The sequence below is a fragment of the Thalassophryne amazonica genome, chromosome 1 (genome assembly GCF_902500255.1).
Source record: "Thalassophryne amazonica chromosome 1, fThaAma1.1, whole genome shotgun sequence".
NCBI lineage: Eukaryota > Metazoa > Chordata > Actinopteri > Batrachoidiformes > Batrachoididae > Thalassophryne > Thalassophryne amazonica.
Window position 1 is genome coordinate 13,878,419 of NC_047103.1, and position 18,463 is coordinate 13,896,881.

At 42.6% G+C, this 18,463-nt stretch overlaps 1 protein-coding gene across 2 annotated transcripts in view; it reads right to left on the reverse strand.

Annotated features, from left to right (window-relative positions):
- Positions 1–18,463, reverse strand: part of ctnnd2a (catenin (cadherin-associated protein), delta 2a) — a 923,305-nt gene that overhangs the window by 69,156 nt on the left and 835,686 nt on the right. For both annotated transcript variants that reach the window (XM_034165435.1, XM_034165372.1), the window contains exon 20: positions 14,199–14,448. In XM_034165435.1, coding sequence (XP_034021326.1) covers positions 14,199–14,448 — 250 coding nt within the window. The remainder of the gene's footprint in view (positions 1–14,198; positions 14,449–18,463) is intronic.

An 18,463-nucleotide genomic window follows, 5' to 3' on the forward strand; every position in this document is an offset into this window, starting at 1 on the left:
TGGTGGTAGGCGTGTCACTCTGTTTAGACACACCCTTGTTCTGGTGTTTTCCACACTCCTGTTCCTAATCTGTAGCTCATCCCCTGGGTGTATATAAGCTCCACTGGTGGCACTTGTCTCTCGCCAGATTGATGCGCCTTGTGCCTTATCTCCAGCTCTGTTCTCGTGTTTTCTCATCCTGCCAGTTTCATCGTGTGTTTGAATCACCTGCCGGTTTGTTTGACCATGCCCTTGCCTGATGATTTTTGTACTGTTGCTTCTCTTGGACTGCCTTACCATGTACCGACCCCAGCTAAATACTTCATTAAACTGTTTAACTCTACAGAGCTGTGTTATCAAGTCGTGCAGTTGTGTCCAGCTATATCTGTCCACCATGCCTGATAGTCCTCCTATACAGGTCCTCAGTCCTGTTGGTCTTAGCTCCAGATACCATAGCATGAAGCAAACAAGAGGTGTACGACTCCCGCTTGTTGAAACACCAGTCCATCGCAGGTTAGTTTGCTAGCCAAAGTGTGGACCATTTACAGTTGGGTGGACTCGGAAATTCATTCATTTTCTATGCCAGTGTAGCAGAGTGTTATAAGTTGTGATCTCCAATGTTATTATAGAAATTATGAATGTTTATGTGTTCAATGGTTGAAATATTTCATGAGGTGAAAGCTGGCACATACCATTCAACGAAGCAAAATGGAGTTGAATGGTTTGTTAAATACGAGTCCAAAAATAATTCTGACGATGTAGCCCATGATGCCGTGCCCTGACTTTGTGTACTTCCAAAAAAAATAATAAAAGACTGTAGTTCCTCAGTGCAGTGAAAAAAAAAATCATGTCAGACATTAGTCCAGTTTATCCTCATACCTCCAGATGGCTTACATCATAGTGGATTTGTATTGTGTGTGTGTGTGTGTTAGAAGAATTAGCACTGTTAATTAGCTCCTTCAAACTGTCGTCTGTCAGCAAAACTCTGCATGTTTAGCTACCCCCCCCCCCCCCCCCCACCCACCCCACTGCTGGGCGGGGTTCACAGAGTGCAATGGTACAAAATGTATGGAACCAAATCTGCATGCTAAATGGAACCAAATTGCACTCTAAATGCAACGCAACACAAATGGGACAAATAATCCATGTCACGTGACATACAAAGCACCAAACAAATGACAAGGATCCACTCAGCGGTTATATAATTGTCTTTATGTCTCTATATTTTTATTTTGATCTGTACTTGCAATGCGAGTATGTCACCATGTGAGGGTGTATAGGGTTAAGTGGATTTGAAATAAGAGCATGTCCTACAGGGACACCAGGCTACTTAAAAGGAGTTCAGACCTTGTCTGGACTCTTAATTTTCACCTGTTCTGGCCTCAAGTGGTGACTTGTTGGTTGTCTTTTATTTGGAATATTTGTTGGAATTTCATTGTTTTTATGTGAACCAAATTTATTGTGTTGTTTTTATAGTTCAAATCAAATCAAATCAATTTTATTTATATAGCACCAAATCACAACAAACAGTTGCCCCAAGGCACCTTATATTGTAAGGCAAGGCCATACAATAATTACGGAAAAACCCCAACGGTCAAAACGACCCCCTGTGAGCAAGCACTTGGCAACAGTGGGAAGGAAAAACTCCCTTTTAACAGGAAGAAACCTCCAGCAGAACCAGGCTCAGGGAGGGGCAGTCTTCTGCTGGGACTGGTTGGGGCTGAGGGAGAGAACCAGGAAAAAGACATGCTGTGGAGGGGAGCAGAGATCAATCACTAATGATTAAATGCAGAGTGGTGCATACCGAGCAAAAAGAGAAAGAAACACTCAGTGCATCATGGGAACCCCCCAGCAGTCTAAGTCTAAAGCAGCATAACTACGGAATGGTTCAGGGTCACCTGATCCAGCCCTAACTATAAGCTTTAGCAAAAAGGAAAGTTTTAAGCCTAATCTTAAAAGTAGAGAGGGTGTCTGTCTCCCTGATCTGAATTGGGAGCTGGTTCCACAGGAGAGGAGCCTGAAAGCTGAAGCCTCTGCCTCCCATTCTACTCTTACAAACCCTAGGAACTACAAGTAAGCCTGCAGTCTGAGAGCGAAGCGCTCTATTGGGGTGATATGGTACTATGAGGTCCCTAAGATAAGATGGGACCTGATTATTCAAAACCTTATAAGTAAGAAGAAGAATTTTAAATTCTATTCTAGAATTAACAGGAAGCCAATGAAGAGAGGCCAATATGGGTGAGATATGCTCTCTCCTTCTAGTCCCCGTCAGCACTCTAACTGCAGCATTTTGAATTAAGTGAAGGCTTTTCAGGGAACTTTTAGGAGAACCTGATAATAATGAATTACAATAGTCCAGCCTAGAGGAAATAAATGCATGAATTAGTTTTTCAGCATCACTCTGAGACAAGACCTTTCTAATTTTAGAGATATTGCGCAAATGCAAAAAAGCAGTCCTACATATTTGTTTAATATGCGCATTGAATGACATATCCTGATCAAAAATGACTCCAAGATTTCTCACAGTATTACTAGAGGTCAGGGTAATGCCATCCAGAGTAAGGATCTGGTTAGACACCATGTTTCTAAGATTTGTGGGGCCAAGTACAATAACTTCAGTTTTATCTGAGTTTAAAAGCAGGAAATTAGAGGTCATCCATGTCTTTATGTCTGTAAGACAATCCTGCAGTTTAGCTAATTGGTGTGTGTCCTCTGGCTTCATGGATAGATAAAGCTGGGTATCATCTGCGTAACAATGAAAATTTAAGCAATGTCGTCTAATAATACTGCCTAAGGGAAACATGTATAAAGTGAATAAAATTGGTCCTAGCACAGAACCTTGTGGAACTTCATAATTAACCTTAGTCTGTGACGAAGATTCCCCATTTACATGAACAAATTGTAATCTATTAGATAAATATGATTCAAACCACCGCAGTGCCTTTAATACCTATGGCATGCTCTAATCTCTGTAATAAAATTTTATGGTCAACAGTATCAAAAGCAGCACTGAGGTCTAACAGAACAAGCACAGAGATGAGTCCACTGTTTGAGGCCATAAGAAGATCATTTGTAACCTTCACTAATGCTGTTTCTGTACTATGATGAATTCTAAAACCTGACTGAAACTCTTCAAATAGACCATTCCTCTGCAGATGATCAGTTAGCTGTTTTACAACTACCCTTTCAAGAATTTTTGAGAGAAAAGGAAGGTTGGAGATTGGCCTATAATTAGCTAAGATAGCTGGGTCAAGTGATGGCTTTTTAAGTAATGGTTTAATTACTGCCACCTTAAAAGCCTGTGGTACATAGCCAACTAATAAAGATAGATTGATCATATTTAAGATCGAAGCATTAATTAATGGTAGGGCTTCCTTGAGCAGCCTGGTAGGAATGCGGTCTAATAGACATGTTGATGGTTTGGAGGAAGTAACTAATGAAAATAACTCAGACAGAAGAATCGGAGAGAAAGAGTCTAACCAAATACCGGCATCACTGAAAGCAGCCAAAGATAACGATACGTCTTTGGGATGGTTATGAGTAGTTTTTTCCTCTAATAGTTAAAATTTTATTAGCACAGAAAGTCATGAAGTCATTACTAGTTAAAGTTAAAGGAATACTCGGCTCAATAGAGCTCTGACTCTTTGTCAGCCTGGCTACAGTGCTGAAAAGAAACCTGGGGTTGTTGTTATTTTCTTCAATTAGTGATGAGTAGAAAGATGTCCTAGCTTTATGGAGGGCTTTTTTATAGAGCAACAGACTCTTTTTCCAGGCTAAGTGAAGATCTTCTAAATTAGTGAGACGCCATTTCCTCTCCAACTTACGGGTTATCTGCTTTAAGCTGCAAGTTTGTGATTTATAACACGGAGTCAGGCACTTCTGATTTAAAGCTCTCTTTTTCAGAGGAGCTACAGCATCCAAAGTTGTCTTCAATGAGGATGTAAAAGTACTAACGAGATACTCTATCTCACTTACAGAGTTTAGGTAGCTACTCTGCACTGTGTTGGTATATGGCATTAGAGAACATAAAGAAGGAATCATATCCTTAAACCTAGTTACAGCGCTTTCTGAAAGACTTCTAGTGTAATGAAACTTATTCCCCACTGCTGGGTAGTCCATCAGAGTAAATGTAAATGTTATTAAGAAATGATCAGACAGAAGGGAGTTTTCAGGGAATACTGTTAAGTCTTCAATTTCCATACCATAAGTCAGAACAAGATCTAAGATATGATTAAAGTGGTGAGTGGACTCATTTACATTTTGAGCAAAGCCAATTGAGTCTAATAATAGATTAAATGCAGTGTTGAGGCTGTCATTCTCAGCATCTGTGTGGATGTTAAAATCGCCCACTATAATTATCTTATCTGAGCTAAGTACTAAGTCAGACAAAAGGTCTGAAAATTCACAGAGAAACTCACAGTAACAACGAGGTGGACGATAGATAATAATAAATAAAACTGTTTTTTGGGACTTCCAATTTGGATGGACAAGACTAAGAGTCAAGCTTTCAAATGAATTAAAGCTCTGTCTGGGTTTTTGATTAATTAATAAGCTGGAATGGAAGATTGCTGCTAATCCTCCGCCTCAGCCCGTGCTACGAGCATTCTGGCAGTTAGTGTGACTCGGGGGTGTTGACTCATTTAAACTAACATATTCATCCTGCTGTAACCAGGTTTCTGTAAGGCAGAATAAATCAATATGTTGATCAATTATTATATCATTTACTAACAGGGACTTAGAAGAGAGAGACCTAATGTTTAATAGACCACATTTAACTGTTTTAGTCTGTGGTGCAGTTGAAGGTGCTATATTATTTTTTCTTTTTGAATTTTTATGCTTAAATAGATTTTTGCTGGTTATTGGTGGTCGGGGAGCAGGCACCGTCTCTATGGGGATGGGGTAATGAAGGGATGGCAGGGGGAGAGAAGCTGCAGAGAGGTGTGTAAGACTACAACTCTGCTCCCTGGTCCCAACCCTGGATAGTCACAGTTTGGAGGATTTAAGAAAACTGGCCAGATTTCTAGAAATGAGAGCTGCTCCATCCAAAGTGGGATGGATGCCGTCTCTCCTAACAAGACCAGGTTTTCCCCAGAAGCTTTGCCAATTATCTATGAAGCCCACCTCATTTTTTGGACACCACTCAGACAGCCAGCAATTCAAGGAGAACATGCGGCTAAACATGTCACTCCCAGTCTGATTGGGGAGGGGCCCAGAGAAAACTACAGAGTCCGACATTGTTTTTGCAAAGTTACACACCAATTCAATGTTAATTTTAGTGACCTCCGATTGGCGTAACCGGGTGTCATTACTGCCGACGTGAATTACAATCTTACCAAATTTACGCTTAGCTTTAGCCAGCAGTTTCAAATTTCCTTCAATGTCGCCTGCTCTGGCCCCCGGAAGACAATTGACTATGGTTGCTGGTGTCGCTAACTTCACATTTCTCAAAACAGAGTTGCCAATAACCAGAGTTTGATCCTCGGTGGGTGTGTCGCCGAGTGGGGAAAAACGGTTAGAAATGTGAACGGGTTGGCGGTGTATAGGGCTACGCTTCCTCCTCACAGTCACCCAGTCGGCCTGCTGTCCCGGCTGCTCGGCATCTGCTGGAAGGGAACTAACGGTGGCTAAGCTACCTTGGTCCGCACCGACTACAGGGGCCTGGCTAGCTGTAGAATTTTCCACGGTGCGGAGCCGAGTCTCCAATTTGCCCAGCCTGGCCTCCAAAGCTACGAATAAGCTACACTTATTACAAGTACCGTTACTGCTAAAGGAGGCGGAGGAATAACTAAACATTTCACACCCAGAGCAGAAAAGTGCAGGAGAGACAGGAGAAGCCGCCATGCTAAATCGGCTAAGAGCTAGTAGCTGCGCTAAGCTAGCGGATTTAGAGGTGATTCAGCAGAGGGAGTGCTTTAGTTAAGGCACGTGAAGATTACAACGTGAAACAAATCGTTAACTAGTTAACTAGATCAATCTAACTGCGCAGATTAAACAGCTAACAGATACAGCAAAACACCACTGTGCTCCGGAACAGGAAGTAATACAATACCCCAGTGAGAGCCAACCACCAGTAGAGGCAAGCAAGAAGTGTTTAGTGTTAAGTGTTAAGTGTGTTAAGTTAAGTGGGGTAGTTTTGTTTTCTTTTAGCCAAATGTATTGCTGGAGAGTGATAGCATTCTTCTTTTTTTGTATATACACTCAACAACACTTTTGGTTTTGCTCCCATTTTGTATGAGATGAACTCAAAGATCTAAAACTTTTTCCACATACACAATATCACCATTTCCCTCAAATATTGTTCACAAACCAGTCTAAATCTGTGATAGTGAGCACTTCTCCTTTGCTGAGATAATCCATCCCACCTGTGAGGTGGGATGATTGAGAATAAAACTGTTACACCAGCTTACTCCAATGGAGGATCATGGGGAGTGTTTGTGTGTGTGTGGGGGCGTGGGGATGTCACCAATTCACCTTACCTGCATGTCGTTGAGAGTGGAAGGAAGCCGGAGCACCTGGAGGAAACCCAGGCAAACACGAGATGAACATGCAAACTCCACACAGAAATGCCACAGGTGGAATCGATCCCATGACCTTCTTGCTGTGAGTTAACAGTGCTAACCACTAAGCCACCATGTTGCCCTTGAATGGGACAATGCAGATGAAATATCTTGTCCAAGGGTGCAGAGAAGTATGATTGAGAATTGCACCCAGGTCAACATATTGGTAGCCCAAACACTTATCCCACTGATCTACTGAGAGCAGCATAGATTCCAGCACTTCAGTAGACATCATTGAAAGTAAGTGATGGAAAAGGCACTTTTGAAATCAGATTTCAGGATCCAGGCTGAGACACAGCTATACAATTCTGACTGGAATTCATACATACATACATTCATACATTCAGACTGTGGAATCTGCCAGGCGTCTGTTAATCTGGATATCTATTTGGTTTCCAAACACCAGCTGTCCTTCAAGGCAGCTGGGATAAAATCCTCCCCCCGAGGAACACTCCCTCCTCGTCTCCCCCCTCTTCATCTTCCCCCTCCCTCCCTCCCTCCCTTCCCAGTCCTGAGATGTTGACTGTGGGACCTTGAGACTCTGGTGGACTGATTCAGGACTGGGATCCCCCCCCCAGGATGGACAGATAAGGCCTGTCGATGGCGCCTCATGTGCCGCCTTCCGGGCTATCTGCCTGGACACTGGACACATCCAAGTCTCGGCTGTCGTCTGTTGCGATTTGTTTTTTGTTATGACTGTTTTTCTGTTCTTATGGGGTTTTTTGCTCTCCAGTGGTGCTGTGTGAGTTCAACACAGCAGCAATGGAGGTTTTTCTTTTCCCAATTCTTTCCTTGTGTGTGCTTTTATGTGTGTTCATGTACCGGACCGGCTTATGTGTGTTGTTGTTTGTTAAGTGTGTCATGAGGCTGGTCAAGGTTTGCTCAGCCCTGCTCGTGACCTAGGGCAGGGATATACATCTGGAGCTGGGTCCCCGGGTGCCGTAAAAGGTGACCTCTGCTCCTAACTGGCAATTAGGATGGGTAAAAATGCAGTAAACACATTTCATTGTGCAGGGAACATGTTCCTTATGTGCATATGACAATAAACTCCTTTTGAATCCTTTGAATCCTTGAATCCTTTGAATAACCTCCATATGTGGTTTAAATCAGATTTGCAAACTACATTTCATGGATATTAATCTGGATACAATTGGACATGCCAAAAACTGGACCACATCGCGCCGCTGATGTGGAGGAAAATAAAATAAAAAACAGCTGTATAATTAGTGAATATCACTGGATGCGCTAAACACACACACACGTATTGTGGGGGGAGCCGACTCTTTGGCACGCCACGTGTGACTTCACAGTCGTGGGGCACTTTGACAAATTTCACTGCCAGCTTGACAGTGATCGTCTGCTGACTGTAACAGGTGTACAAGGCTGCTACGATTTTACATGTTTTGCACATGATTCCTGCTTCATGCACATTTTCAGCTTGGGACTCCGGCAAGGGCGGTCGCATCTCCCCGGCCTCTGCACTTGCCACTCCCTTCCACTTCTGAGAGGCTGCGTGGCACAGCTGCAGCAACCTCCCACCTCCACCACCCAAGCTCGGTTGTGCAGCAGGAAGCTGCTGCAGCCCACACTCACACTGCCTCAATTTGGATAATGGACTGTTTCAAAGTTTAGCGTCCATAAACAATCAAATGTATATGTGCATTTGTTTTAATACTTATATGTGCCATTATTACGTTCAACTAGTAATAATTGTGGATTAATTGCTGTATTTTTGTCTGAGGTAATTGGGTGTGACATGAATTGCCCTTTTAGGGATCAATAAAGTTGTTTGAATCTTTAATCTTTATGCGCAAATTGACCACATTCGCACTGTGTGAAGTGACCCTAAGTACCGCCCTGATACACCTCAGTACCTGCACAGAACTTACTCTCTACAGTGATTACAACAGCAGTTTGTTAATATAATGATTGCAACAGCATTCGCACTCGCTATTTTAATAATTATCACAATAGTGACAGTTTGAATAGTGGCTGCAACAAGGGACACCTTAGGTGCCAACAAAGAGCTCTGATTAAGTGGTACTATTTGATGCCTATTTTAAGCTCATAGACATCATGCCATATTCATTTTTAGCCAACTATTTGAGTGTCAAAGCAGTCAGATGCTTCAGCAAGATGGATAAGTGCAGGAACAATGCCACAGATGTCGCAAGATTTGAGGGAGCGTGCAGTTGGCATGCTGACAGCAGGAATGTCAACCAGAGCTGTTGATCGTGTATTGAATGTTCATGTCTCTACCATAAGCCGTCTCCAAAGTTGTTTCAGAGAATTTGGCAGTACATCCAACCAGCCTCACAAGCGCAGACCACATGTAACCACACCAGCCCAGGACCTCCACATCCAGCATGTTCACCTCCAAGACGTCTGAGACCAGCCACTCGGACAGCTGCTGAAACAATCGGTTTGCATAACCAAAGAATTTCTGCACAAACTGTCAGAAACCGTCTCAGGGAAGCTCATCTGCATGCTCGTCGTCCTCATCGGGGTCTCGACCTGACTCCAGTTCGTCGTCGTAACCGACTTGAGTGGGCAAATGCTCACATTCGCTGGCGTTTGGCACGTTGGAGAGGTGTTCTCTTCACGGATGATGCCAAGGAGATGTGTTGCACTGCATGAGGCAAATGGTGGTCACACCAGATACTGACTGGTATCCCCCCCCCAATTAAACAAAATTGCACCTTTCAGAGTGGCCTTTTATTGTGGGCAGTCTAAGGCACACCTGTGCACTAATCATGGTGTCTAATCAGCATCTTGATATGGCACACCTGTGAGGTGGGATGGATTATCTCAGCAAAGGAGAAGTGCTCACTATCACAGATTTAGACTGGTTTGTGAACAATATTTGAGGGAAATGGTGATATTGTGTATGTGGAAAAAGTTTTAGATCTTTGAGTTCATCTCATACAAAATGGGAGCAAAACCAAAAGTGTTGCGTTTATATTTTTGTTGAGTATACAAATGGTGTTGGTTCTGACAAGGTGAAAAATGCAGCTTTTTCTAATTTCCATTTTAAGTTCCTACTGTTTCACTGGCATTAGAAAACTGGATTTTTACTGCGATGAGCATTTTCCCCCAATTTAAAAGTGTGCAAGTACAGCAAAGCTTTGGTCCTAAGGAGCATTTATCCTCCGTGTACCAACCCTGAGTAAATGAAGATATGTAACCAATTAGCAGTTAACTACATTCACTGTGAAATTTGCACTTATGGCAGTTTCTTATAGCAGCTCATCTCTGTGTAACGGTGCCCGTGAGCACTGTTGGCTAAAAAGAATGAGTCTTTCTCCCTAACAATAAATAAACATTTGACCCTTTGTCTAATAACATGCTGGTGTCATGGCAACACCTGACCTGCTGGTTTCCATAGCAGCAAGACAGAACACCCTGCATGGTCTTCAATGGCGGCTGGAGGCGTATTCCTGCTGCAACATCAATGTTCTTCTCCACACATATTTTTGTGGATGAAGGGGACAAGGAAGTTACGAATAACGGATGTGTGGAAACGTTCAGACATGGGTCAGAGCTCATATGGTGGACATCTGCACATATATATAGAGCTTCTGATCCTTTAGGGTTTAAGATATGTCTCGAATTCAGTGTTGACTGTTTGCGTATGATGAACGTAGGGTATAGGGCTAATGAGACATCACCACACAAAAGGCCCGTAGTGTGTTTGTAGTCTGAATCGGCAAACCTGGAGGTCCAACGTAGTGGACACACCCACAGTGTAAACACAATGGAAAACTCTCACACTTAAAGCAATTAAAACTTTGTACAAATCTCCTAAAACATCTTCTAACATTGCTTCAGTCAAAGAGACCAATCAGTGTGGCCAGAGTCAGATGGACTGAATCAAATCAATCTCAATGACATGTTGGACCAAATCGATTTTCTGTCTGTCCAAATCTCTAGCTGCAAAAACAAAGAAGCGTTTTTGGTGGCACTAGTGGAGACTGAGGCTACCATAAGCTGTGGGTGGTCCAGTCATTTCCACTACATTGCAAGCAATCGCCGCTCCCCCGGCCTGGATCTCATCTGTAGGGTGCCAAGCCGTATCATCAAGATGGTTGTATGGGTGTCCACCAGGGCCCTGATATGGCTGTTTTCTGTACACTCTGTTTCTCATTGTTTTCTGTGAATAAGTAGGTTCTCCAATATGACCAACTGACCGGTTTGTGGCATCGTAAGAAAGCAGTCTGTTGGGAGGCTGAAAAGTGGATTGTGATTACAAAATAAAAAATACTGGTGGTTGCTAATGGTACCCTTTGGCCTCCACGGCAGTGAAATCCCTGGGTGGCAGATTTCCTGTTGGTTTGGTGACCCTAGGCCTCTGCATTCCAGAGCAATCGCTCTATATAGCCAATTGTTGATGCCACCCAATGTTAGCCTGACCAGCTGCTGGGGTGACGACACCCCTTCAACCTATTCTGAGGGGTACAAAGTGCATTTTCATTGACATTCACATTCCAGAAGCTGTAATTTAAAATGATGCTGTAATTATAAATGTCATAGACATAATGTCAGTTGGTGGCAGCAATGCACCAAAAGCTGATTTAATTCCCAGCCAGAGTGGAAAATCACTAAGGGCCCTTGGGCAAGATCCTTCATCCCCACGTTTTTCCGGTGTGCAGTGAGCATCTTGTATGGCAGCACCCTGACATCAGTGTGTGAGTGTGTCTGTGTGAATGTGTGAACGTGAGGCATAATTGTAAAGTACTCTGAGCTTCTGATGCAGATGGAAAAGCACTATTTAAACACAGTCCACTTTCCCTGAAGAAGTTTCTGAGGTGAAACTTTGGTGACATCCATTCAACATAATTTTCTACATTGGGGCAACTACTATGGTTTGCATTAATTATATTAGTTTTTTGTAGTCAGTACCTCATCAGCACTGGGGTATGCTTCTTTTTCACTATCTTTATACACAAAATAAACAAGAAACATAGCTACAATATGGAAAATAACTGCATGATACTGGAGTGTAGCATTAGTACTGCAATACATTAATAATAATACTCGTTCTGTCATAGCCACAGTGTCGCACTCAGCAGTACTGCAGAAATGACTTGTACCTGTAGTACCTACCACTTGGGTTACGAGTTATGTTCCATGTAACCACACCCCTCATGAACATCTGTTCATTCTGTATCTGTCAACAAATGGCTGCATGGTGAATTAGTGGTTAGCACTGGTGCCTCACAGCAAGAAGGCCGTGGGATCGATTCCTGGCCTTTCTGTGTGGAGTTTGCATGTTCTCCCCGTGTCTGCATGGGTTTCCTCCGGGCACCGCGGTTTCCTCCCACTATCAAAAACATGCTTATTTAGGGTCTGCTCCTTTCTTTGCCCCTGACCAAGGCAGCGTCTCTACATCTGGAGTTGGTCCCCGGACTGCCCACTGCTCCTAGTGGTTAGATTGTGTCTAATTGTAATTAGGATGGGTTAAATGCAGAGGACAAGTTTCGTTTTACAGTAGTGTTCAGAATAATAGTAGTGCTATGTGACTAAAAAGATTAATCCAGGTTTTGAGTATATTTCTTATTGTTACATGGGAAACAAGGTACCAGTAGATTCAGTAGATTCTCACAAATCCAACAAGACCAAGCATTCATGATATGCACACTCTTAAGGCTATGAAATTGGGCTATTAGTAAAAAAAGTAGAAAAGGGGGTGTTCACAATAATAGTAGCGTCTGCTGTTGACGCTACAAACTCAAAACTATTATGTTCAAACTGCTTTTTTAGCAATCCTGTGAATCACTAAACTAGTATTTAGTTGTATAACCACAGTTTTTCATGATTTCTTCACATCTGCGAGACATTAATTTTGTTGGTTTGGAACCAAGATATTGCTCGGTTACTAGTGTGCTTGGGGTCATTGTCTTGTTGAAACACTCATTTCAAGGCCATGTCCTCTTCAGCATAAGGCAACATGACCTCTTCAAGTATTTTGACATATCCAAACTGATTCATGATACCTGGTATGCGATATATAGGCCCAACACCATAGTAGGAGAAACATGCCCATATCATGATGCTTGCACCACCATGCTTCACTGTCTTCACTGTGAACTGTGGCTTGAATTCAGAGTTTAAGGGTCGTCTCACAAACTGTATGCTGCCCTTGGACCCAAAAAAACAATTTTACTCTCATCAGTCCACAAAATATTCCTCCATTTCTCTTTAGGCCATTTGTTGTGTTCTTTGGCAAATTGTAACCTCTTCTGCATGTCTTTTATTTAACAGAGGGTCTTTGCGGGAGATTCTTGCAAATAAATTAGCTTTACACAGGCGTCTTCTGTCACAGCACTTACAGGTAACTCCAGACTGTCTTTGATCATCCTGGAGCTGATCAATGGGTGAGCCTTTGCCATTCTGGTTATTCTTCTATCCATTTTGATGGTTGTTTTCCATTTTCTTCCACGCGTGTTTTTTTTTTTTTTTTTGTCCATTTTAAAGCATTGGAGATCATTGTAGATGAACAGCCTACAATTTTTCCACCTGCGTATATGTTTTTCCCTCGCCAATCAACTTTTTAATCAAACTACGCTGTTCTTCTGAACAATGTCTTGAACGTCCCATTTTCCTCAGGCTTTCAAAGAGAAAAGCATGTTCAACAGGTGCTGGCTTCATCCTTAAATAGGGGACACCTGATTCATACCTGTTTTTTCCACAAAATTGATGAACTCACACACTACTATTATTGAGAAGACCCCCTTTTCTACTTTTTTTTACTAATAGCCCAATTTCATAGCCTTAAGAATGTGCATATCATGAATGCTTGGTCTTGTTGGATTTGTGAGAATCTACTGAATCTACTGGTACCTTGTTTCCCATGTAACAATAAGAAATATACTCAAAACCTGGATTAATCTTTTTAGTCACATAGCACTACTATTATTCTGAACACTACTGTATGTATATATGTTCAATGACAATAAATGCTCTATTCTATATTCTATTCTAAATGTGCTTTCAGATTGTATGTAAAATGCTTTCTCATAATTTATCATGAGATGTAATGCTGGAAAATGCAGAAATTCACATTTCTAAGTCCCATGCCTTTCCTTTGAAGAAAAAGGAAAAAGATTTCTTTGTTCACATCCAGGGCCTGGACCTAAAAATCTGCAAAAATACACCCACTCACACGAAAAACTCATCATCTCTCGCTACAAGTGTAGATTCATTCCACCAGTGGGTATCATCACAGTAGGTTCATTACAGGCCTCAGTGACAGGACTTTAGAGGTATAAGACCATAGAAGCAGAGCATTAGGATAAAATTTTTGGGTTTTGTCTTTGACCCATTTATGTAATTTAAAAAAACCTATCAACAATCATCACTCAATTTTTCATACAAAATAAATTATACTGATTTGTATTTGAAAGCCAGTGATGATATTTATACTCCAATTAATTCAGCAACATCTCCTGCAATCCTCCTATCATTGTGATGGAATTCCAAAAATATGGAATGCAGATTTTTGCACCAGATCTACAATGTTTCCATGTTGCTTATTTTTTCAGAGACAAATACTTAATATCAAAATTATGACATTTACTGTTAATGGCATTTTTTTCATAAATCACAAAATGTTACTGCTGGAATGGAAAGAAACAAATCTGATATGGTTTGAAGCATACTCACTTGTCTCCTTTGCTGCGAGCAATGCCGATCAGTTTTTCGATGCCGCCAGCATCACGCAGGGCTTTGGCATTCTCCATGTTCTTGGTGATGACTTCATGTAGCGCACAGCAGATCGCAGTAATCGTGTCGTCCGACATAGCCTTGCTAGGCGTACCTGTGGTGCCCGACGTTGCGCTGCTGGTGGTGTTGTTGTTGCTACTGCTGCTGCTGCCTGGTAGCCGATGTATCAAATCCCTCATGGCGTACTTACCTGGTGTGTGAGTGAAAAACAGAGAAAAAGAAACTCCTGAATGTGTGCAGTATTTCCTGCACAACCAATAATTTTTCAAAGATTTTTTTTAATTAACCTCAAATTGCGCTTTACAAGAAGAAGGAAGCACAACTTTACAGAAGCTGCTCACTTGAGCTTTGAAATCCAAATGTATATCACACTATGATGGATTGAGGAAATGTATGAGTCACGTACAGTATATGAAATCTGATATCCATTGGTGACCATCTTTCTCTTGCAAAGCCCTTTACTAGTTAAATGTGTTCCTTGTCAGCTGATGTCTGGGGAGTCCGGTGGAAAGTTTTGTACGTGCTCATAGGTTTGAGCAGACATCAGACAGAGAAATTTCCTGGTGGTTACACATTTGTTTACCATTTCATCCTGTACTTCCTTGTTACTTCTATGATAGTCATGCGTTTGTATGCTGTGGTTATCCAATGCTTCAGACTGGGCTTGTGATTGTCTAAAGCCCCGTTTACACATAGACGGTAAGAGCTCCCGGAAGCATCCCGGAAGAGTTTTTGGCCGTCTTAAGGATCAAACGCCGTTGTTAATGCCGACACTAGGGGGCGTGGCTTAGTTCCGGCTTTACCGGGAATCGTCGAAAAAATTATTCAACATGTCGAATAATTCCGGGAGCGCTCCCGGAGAATTTGCGTGACAATGGAGACAACGCGAACAACGGCATTTGATACTTTTTAATCGCCGTTTCATCCTGCCCCTTCCTGTAGTGCCGCAGTTTACACCACCATAATTGGTGGCCGGCGTTGTATCCCTAACCAATGGCATGTAAAACGGCGATAGAGCCCACATCGGCATCCTCAAAGGCGTTTTAACCGGCGACAGAGGCAGACAAAACGGCGGCGCTAGCGGACAGTACACCGTTCTAAACGCCACCTCCTGGTTAACGGCGTTCCAAACGATAGGCGCCGGTCAGTATAAAAATGCTAGCGCGCTGCATGCAGGCCTCTCACTTGTGGCCAGCTCCAGATATTTTTGCAGAGAAGCTCCAGTATGCCACCTAAAAGAAAATTGGCAGCGGCAAGGACTTACCAAGAGGTCTGGTTCAGAAGCAGAGGAGAGGCCTGTGGTGGAGACGAGCAACACGTTGAGGAGGGGAGAAGAAAAGGCTGATGATGAGCTCTCTCCACCTGCAGTGACAGTTGCTTCAGCCTATTATACTCTGGGGGCGGTGCCTATATGCAAAAGTTCCTGGAGTAACGCAGGATTTGCCTGGATATAGCCAGCGGTACACAGGGCATTATCGGCGGCAGCAGAACACCGCCGTTCTCATGTGCGTCTTAAACTGCGATTGTAAAGGATAGAACTGGGTATTAACCCCCGTTGCCTGACGTGTGCCGAATGCTACGGTGTCAAAATGTCGCTTTATTTGGTGGATTTAGTGGCGTTTTAACCACGTATTTGTGGCTAGTACGGCGCTCAAAACGCTGGCGAAATGCTCCGCCCCTTTCCACTGCGAAAACAGCCGGAACTACCGCAAACTTCGGTCTACGTACTACCCGCCGACAAAACCGTCTATGTGTAACCTGGGCTTAAAGCTCCAGTGCGGTATGTGAATTCAGCACCAGGGGTGAGAGGACAGCTCCCAACACGGGAACATGCAGTTTGGCTGTATATTTAGCCAAGGTCAGACTGAAGAAAATGTAGATGGCAGACAGATTCGCTTGGCCAAAAGGCCAGTCACTCTGTCAAAGACAGAAATAAGGTTGATGATGTCATCATTGCAGCCGGAGTGAATGCCACCGCAGTGGAGAAGATGCTGTCAATGCATGAACGTAGTGAGGAGGTATGACAACATGATCCCCGCGCTAGCTGGATTCTGCCAAATGCCACACTTGCGTTCAGACCTCAGGAAATTGTGCTTAAATCTGGCTCCCCCAGTGCGCATATATAAAAACCAGGAAAATCATTCTGCTGAATTGTCCTTAGCGTTGCCAGTGGAAATATGACGTCATCCGTCTATCAGAGCCCCAAATCCATTAAACGGATTAAGCAATATTTTCCACTGAACAAATTATTTCAATCAGCTGCTAGTCATTTTACTCAATCCGTCATAGCGTGACAACACCTTAATCATTCATACATCCATCAACTGATTATTCAGGGCACCTGTCCTGGACATATATTTTGAAGACTTTAATATTTATTTAATGTGCTATATTTTTTAGACCAAGCATGCTTCATGAACTCTGAAAGAGTTCTGCAGAGATTTAAAGTCCTAAATAAAGCGTTAAAAAACTGCAAAACCTGCAATCTACTGAACATTCATCAAAATAGATGAAACTAATCGTCAAGGCAGAAACCTTGCCTTTTTTAAAAATTATTATTACTTAAATTAATCTAATCCCTCAAGGAATCATTTCATCTGACTTTAAAGCCTCTAAGTAATAAGTCTAACATTGTTCTTCCATTTCCATAAAGCTTCAGTTTGAGAGGACACGCTGTGAATCCACCCATACTCGCACATAATTGCAGACATGCTGAGAATCCAATAAAAGGGGTGACTTGGTATTTCAGCAAAAAGCCTGACATATGAATGAAATGAAAAACAAAGACATGGAGCTGTTGCAGGTATTGACAGTGCAGCGAGAGGAGGAGCAATTAAGAGGTTCAGGAGATGCTGTCAAATACGAAAGCTTAAAGTCAGGTAGTAAAAGGGCCGAGAAGATAAAAGCAGTAACAACTGGAGTGACGGGGAGTTTAAAGCAAAGTAGAGTGAAATAAAAATAAAATCTCAGTGTACCCATGCAAGATGAGTGTCAACACCTCACAAAAGACAAAACCTTTTATATGCTGCATTTGAGCCTTGAGTTAAAACAACACCAGAAAAACAGGAGAGTAATACAGTTATGCGTGAATAAAATGAAAAGCAGGCAGGATTTGACATCAGATTAGGAATATTCAAGATCTCCTATTAAAGTCTTGAACAGGTAGCTCAGTGGAATAAGAAGTTGGATGACCAACATGTACCTGGAATATCCTTTCTCTGCAATCTGTCTGTACTATGTATTCTCACTCCCAACTCAACACAGTTCGATGTTCAATGTCTTTTACATTCATTCATTTTATGCCATGTATCCAGGTCCGAGTTGTGGTGGCAGCAGACCAAGCACACACTTCCCTATCCTCAGCCAAGTCCTCTAACTCTTCCTGGAAGATCCTGAGGCATTCCTAAAACCATCCAGCATGTCCTGAGTCTTCCCCAGGGTCTCCTCCCAGGTAGAAGTGCCTGGAAGACCTCCCGAGAGAGACGCCCAGAGGGCATCCTCAACAGATGTCCAAACCACCTCAACTGGCTCTTTTCAATGTGAAGAAGCAGCAGCTCTACTCCCAGTCCCTCCTGGATAGTCAAGCTTCCCACCCTGTCCAGGAATGTAAGCCCAGATACCCAATAGAGGAATCTGATTTTCTGCCTCTTGCATCTGTGACCTTATTGTTTTAGTCATTACCGAAAGATCATGACCACAGAAACCTAAACCTACTGGTACATCAAGAGCCTTGCCTTCTGGCTCAGCTCCTTCTTCACCACGATCTGTAAAATATCAGACACTACCCCAATCTGTCTATCGATCTTACACTGCAACTTAAGGCCCGGTCCCACTGGGGAGAGGATTAATTGCGCATGAAGTGAGTCTACAAATTTCGGGCATTCGTTGTCCTCCGCAACAAAATTGGCCAAGAATGACAAATGTCTCAGTATGAATTATGGATATATTAATAATGTATAGCGAATATATGATGAACAATCACAGATGTATAACACATGTATTGAGGAAATGAATCGGACACATTGCGATTATCACAGAAGTATTACGGATGTATTGAGAATGCACTGTGCATGTGTTGCGGAAACAGCAGTTGTATTGCGCATGTGCAGCATCTGCATCGTGGTCATCAAAGAAGTGCATTCGGGTCTTTTGGCATCACTATTCACACCAACACCACAGCCTTTGTGGTCCAAGTCCAGCAATTG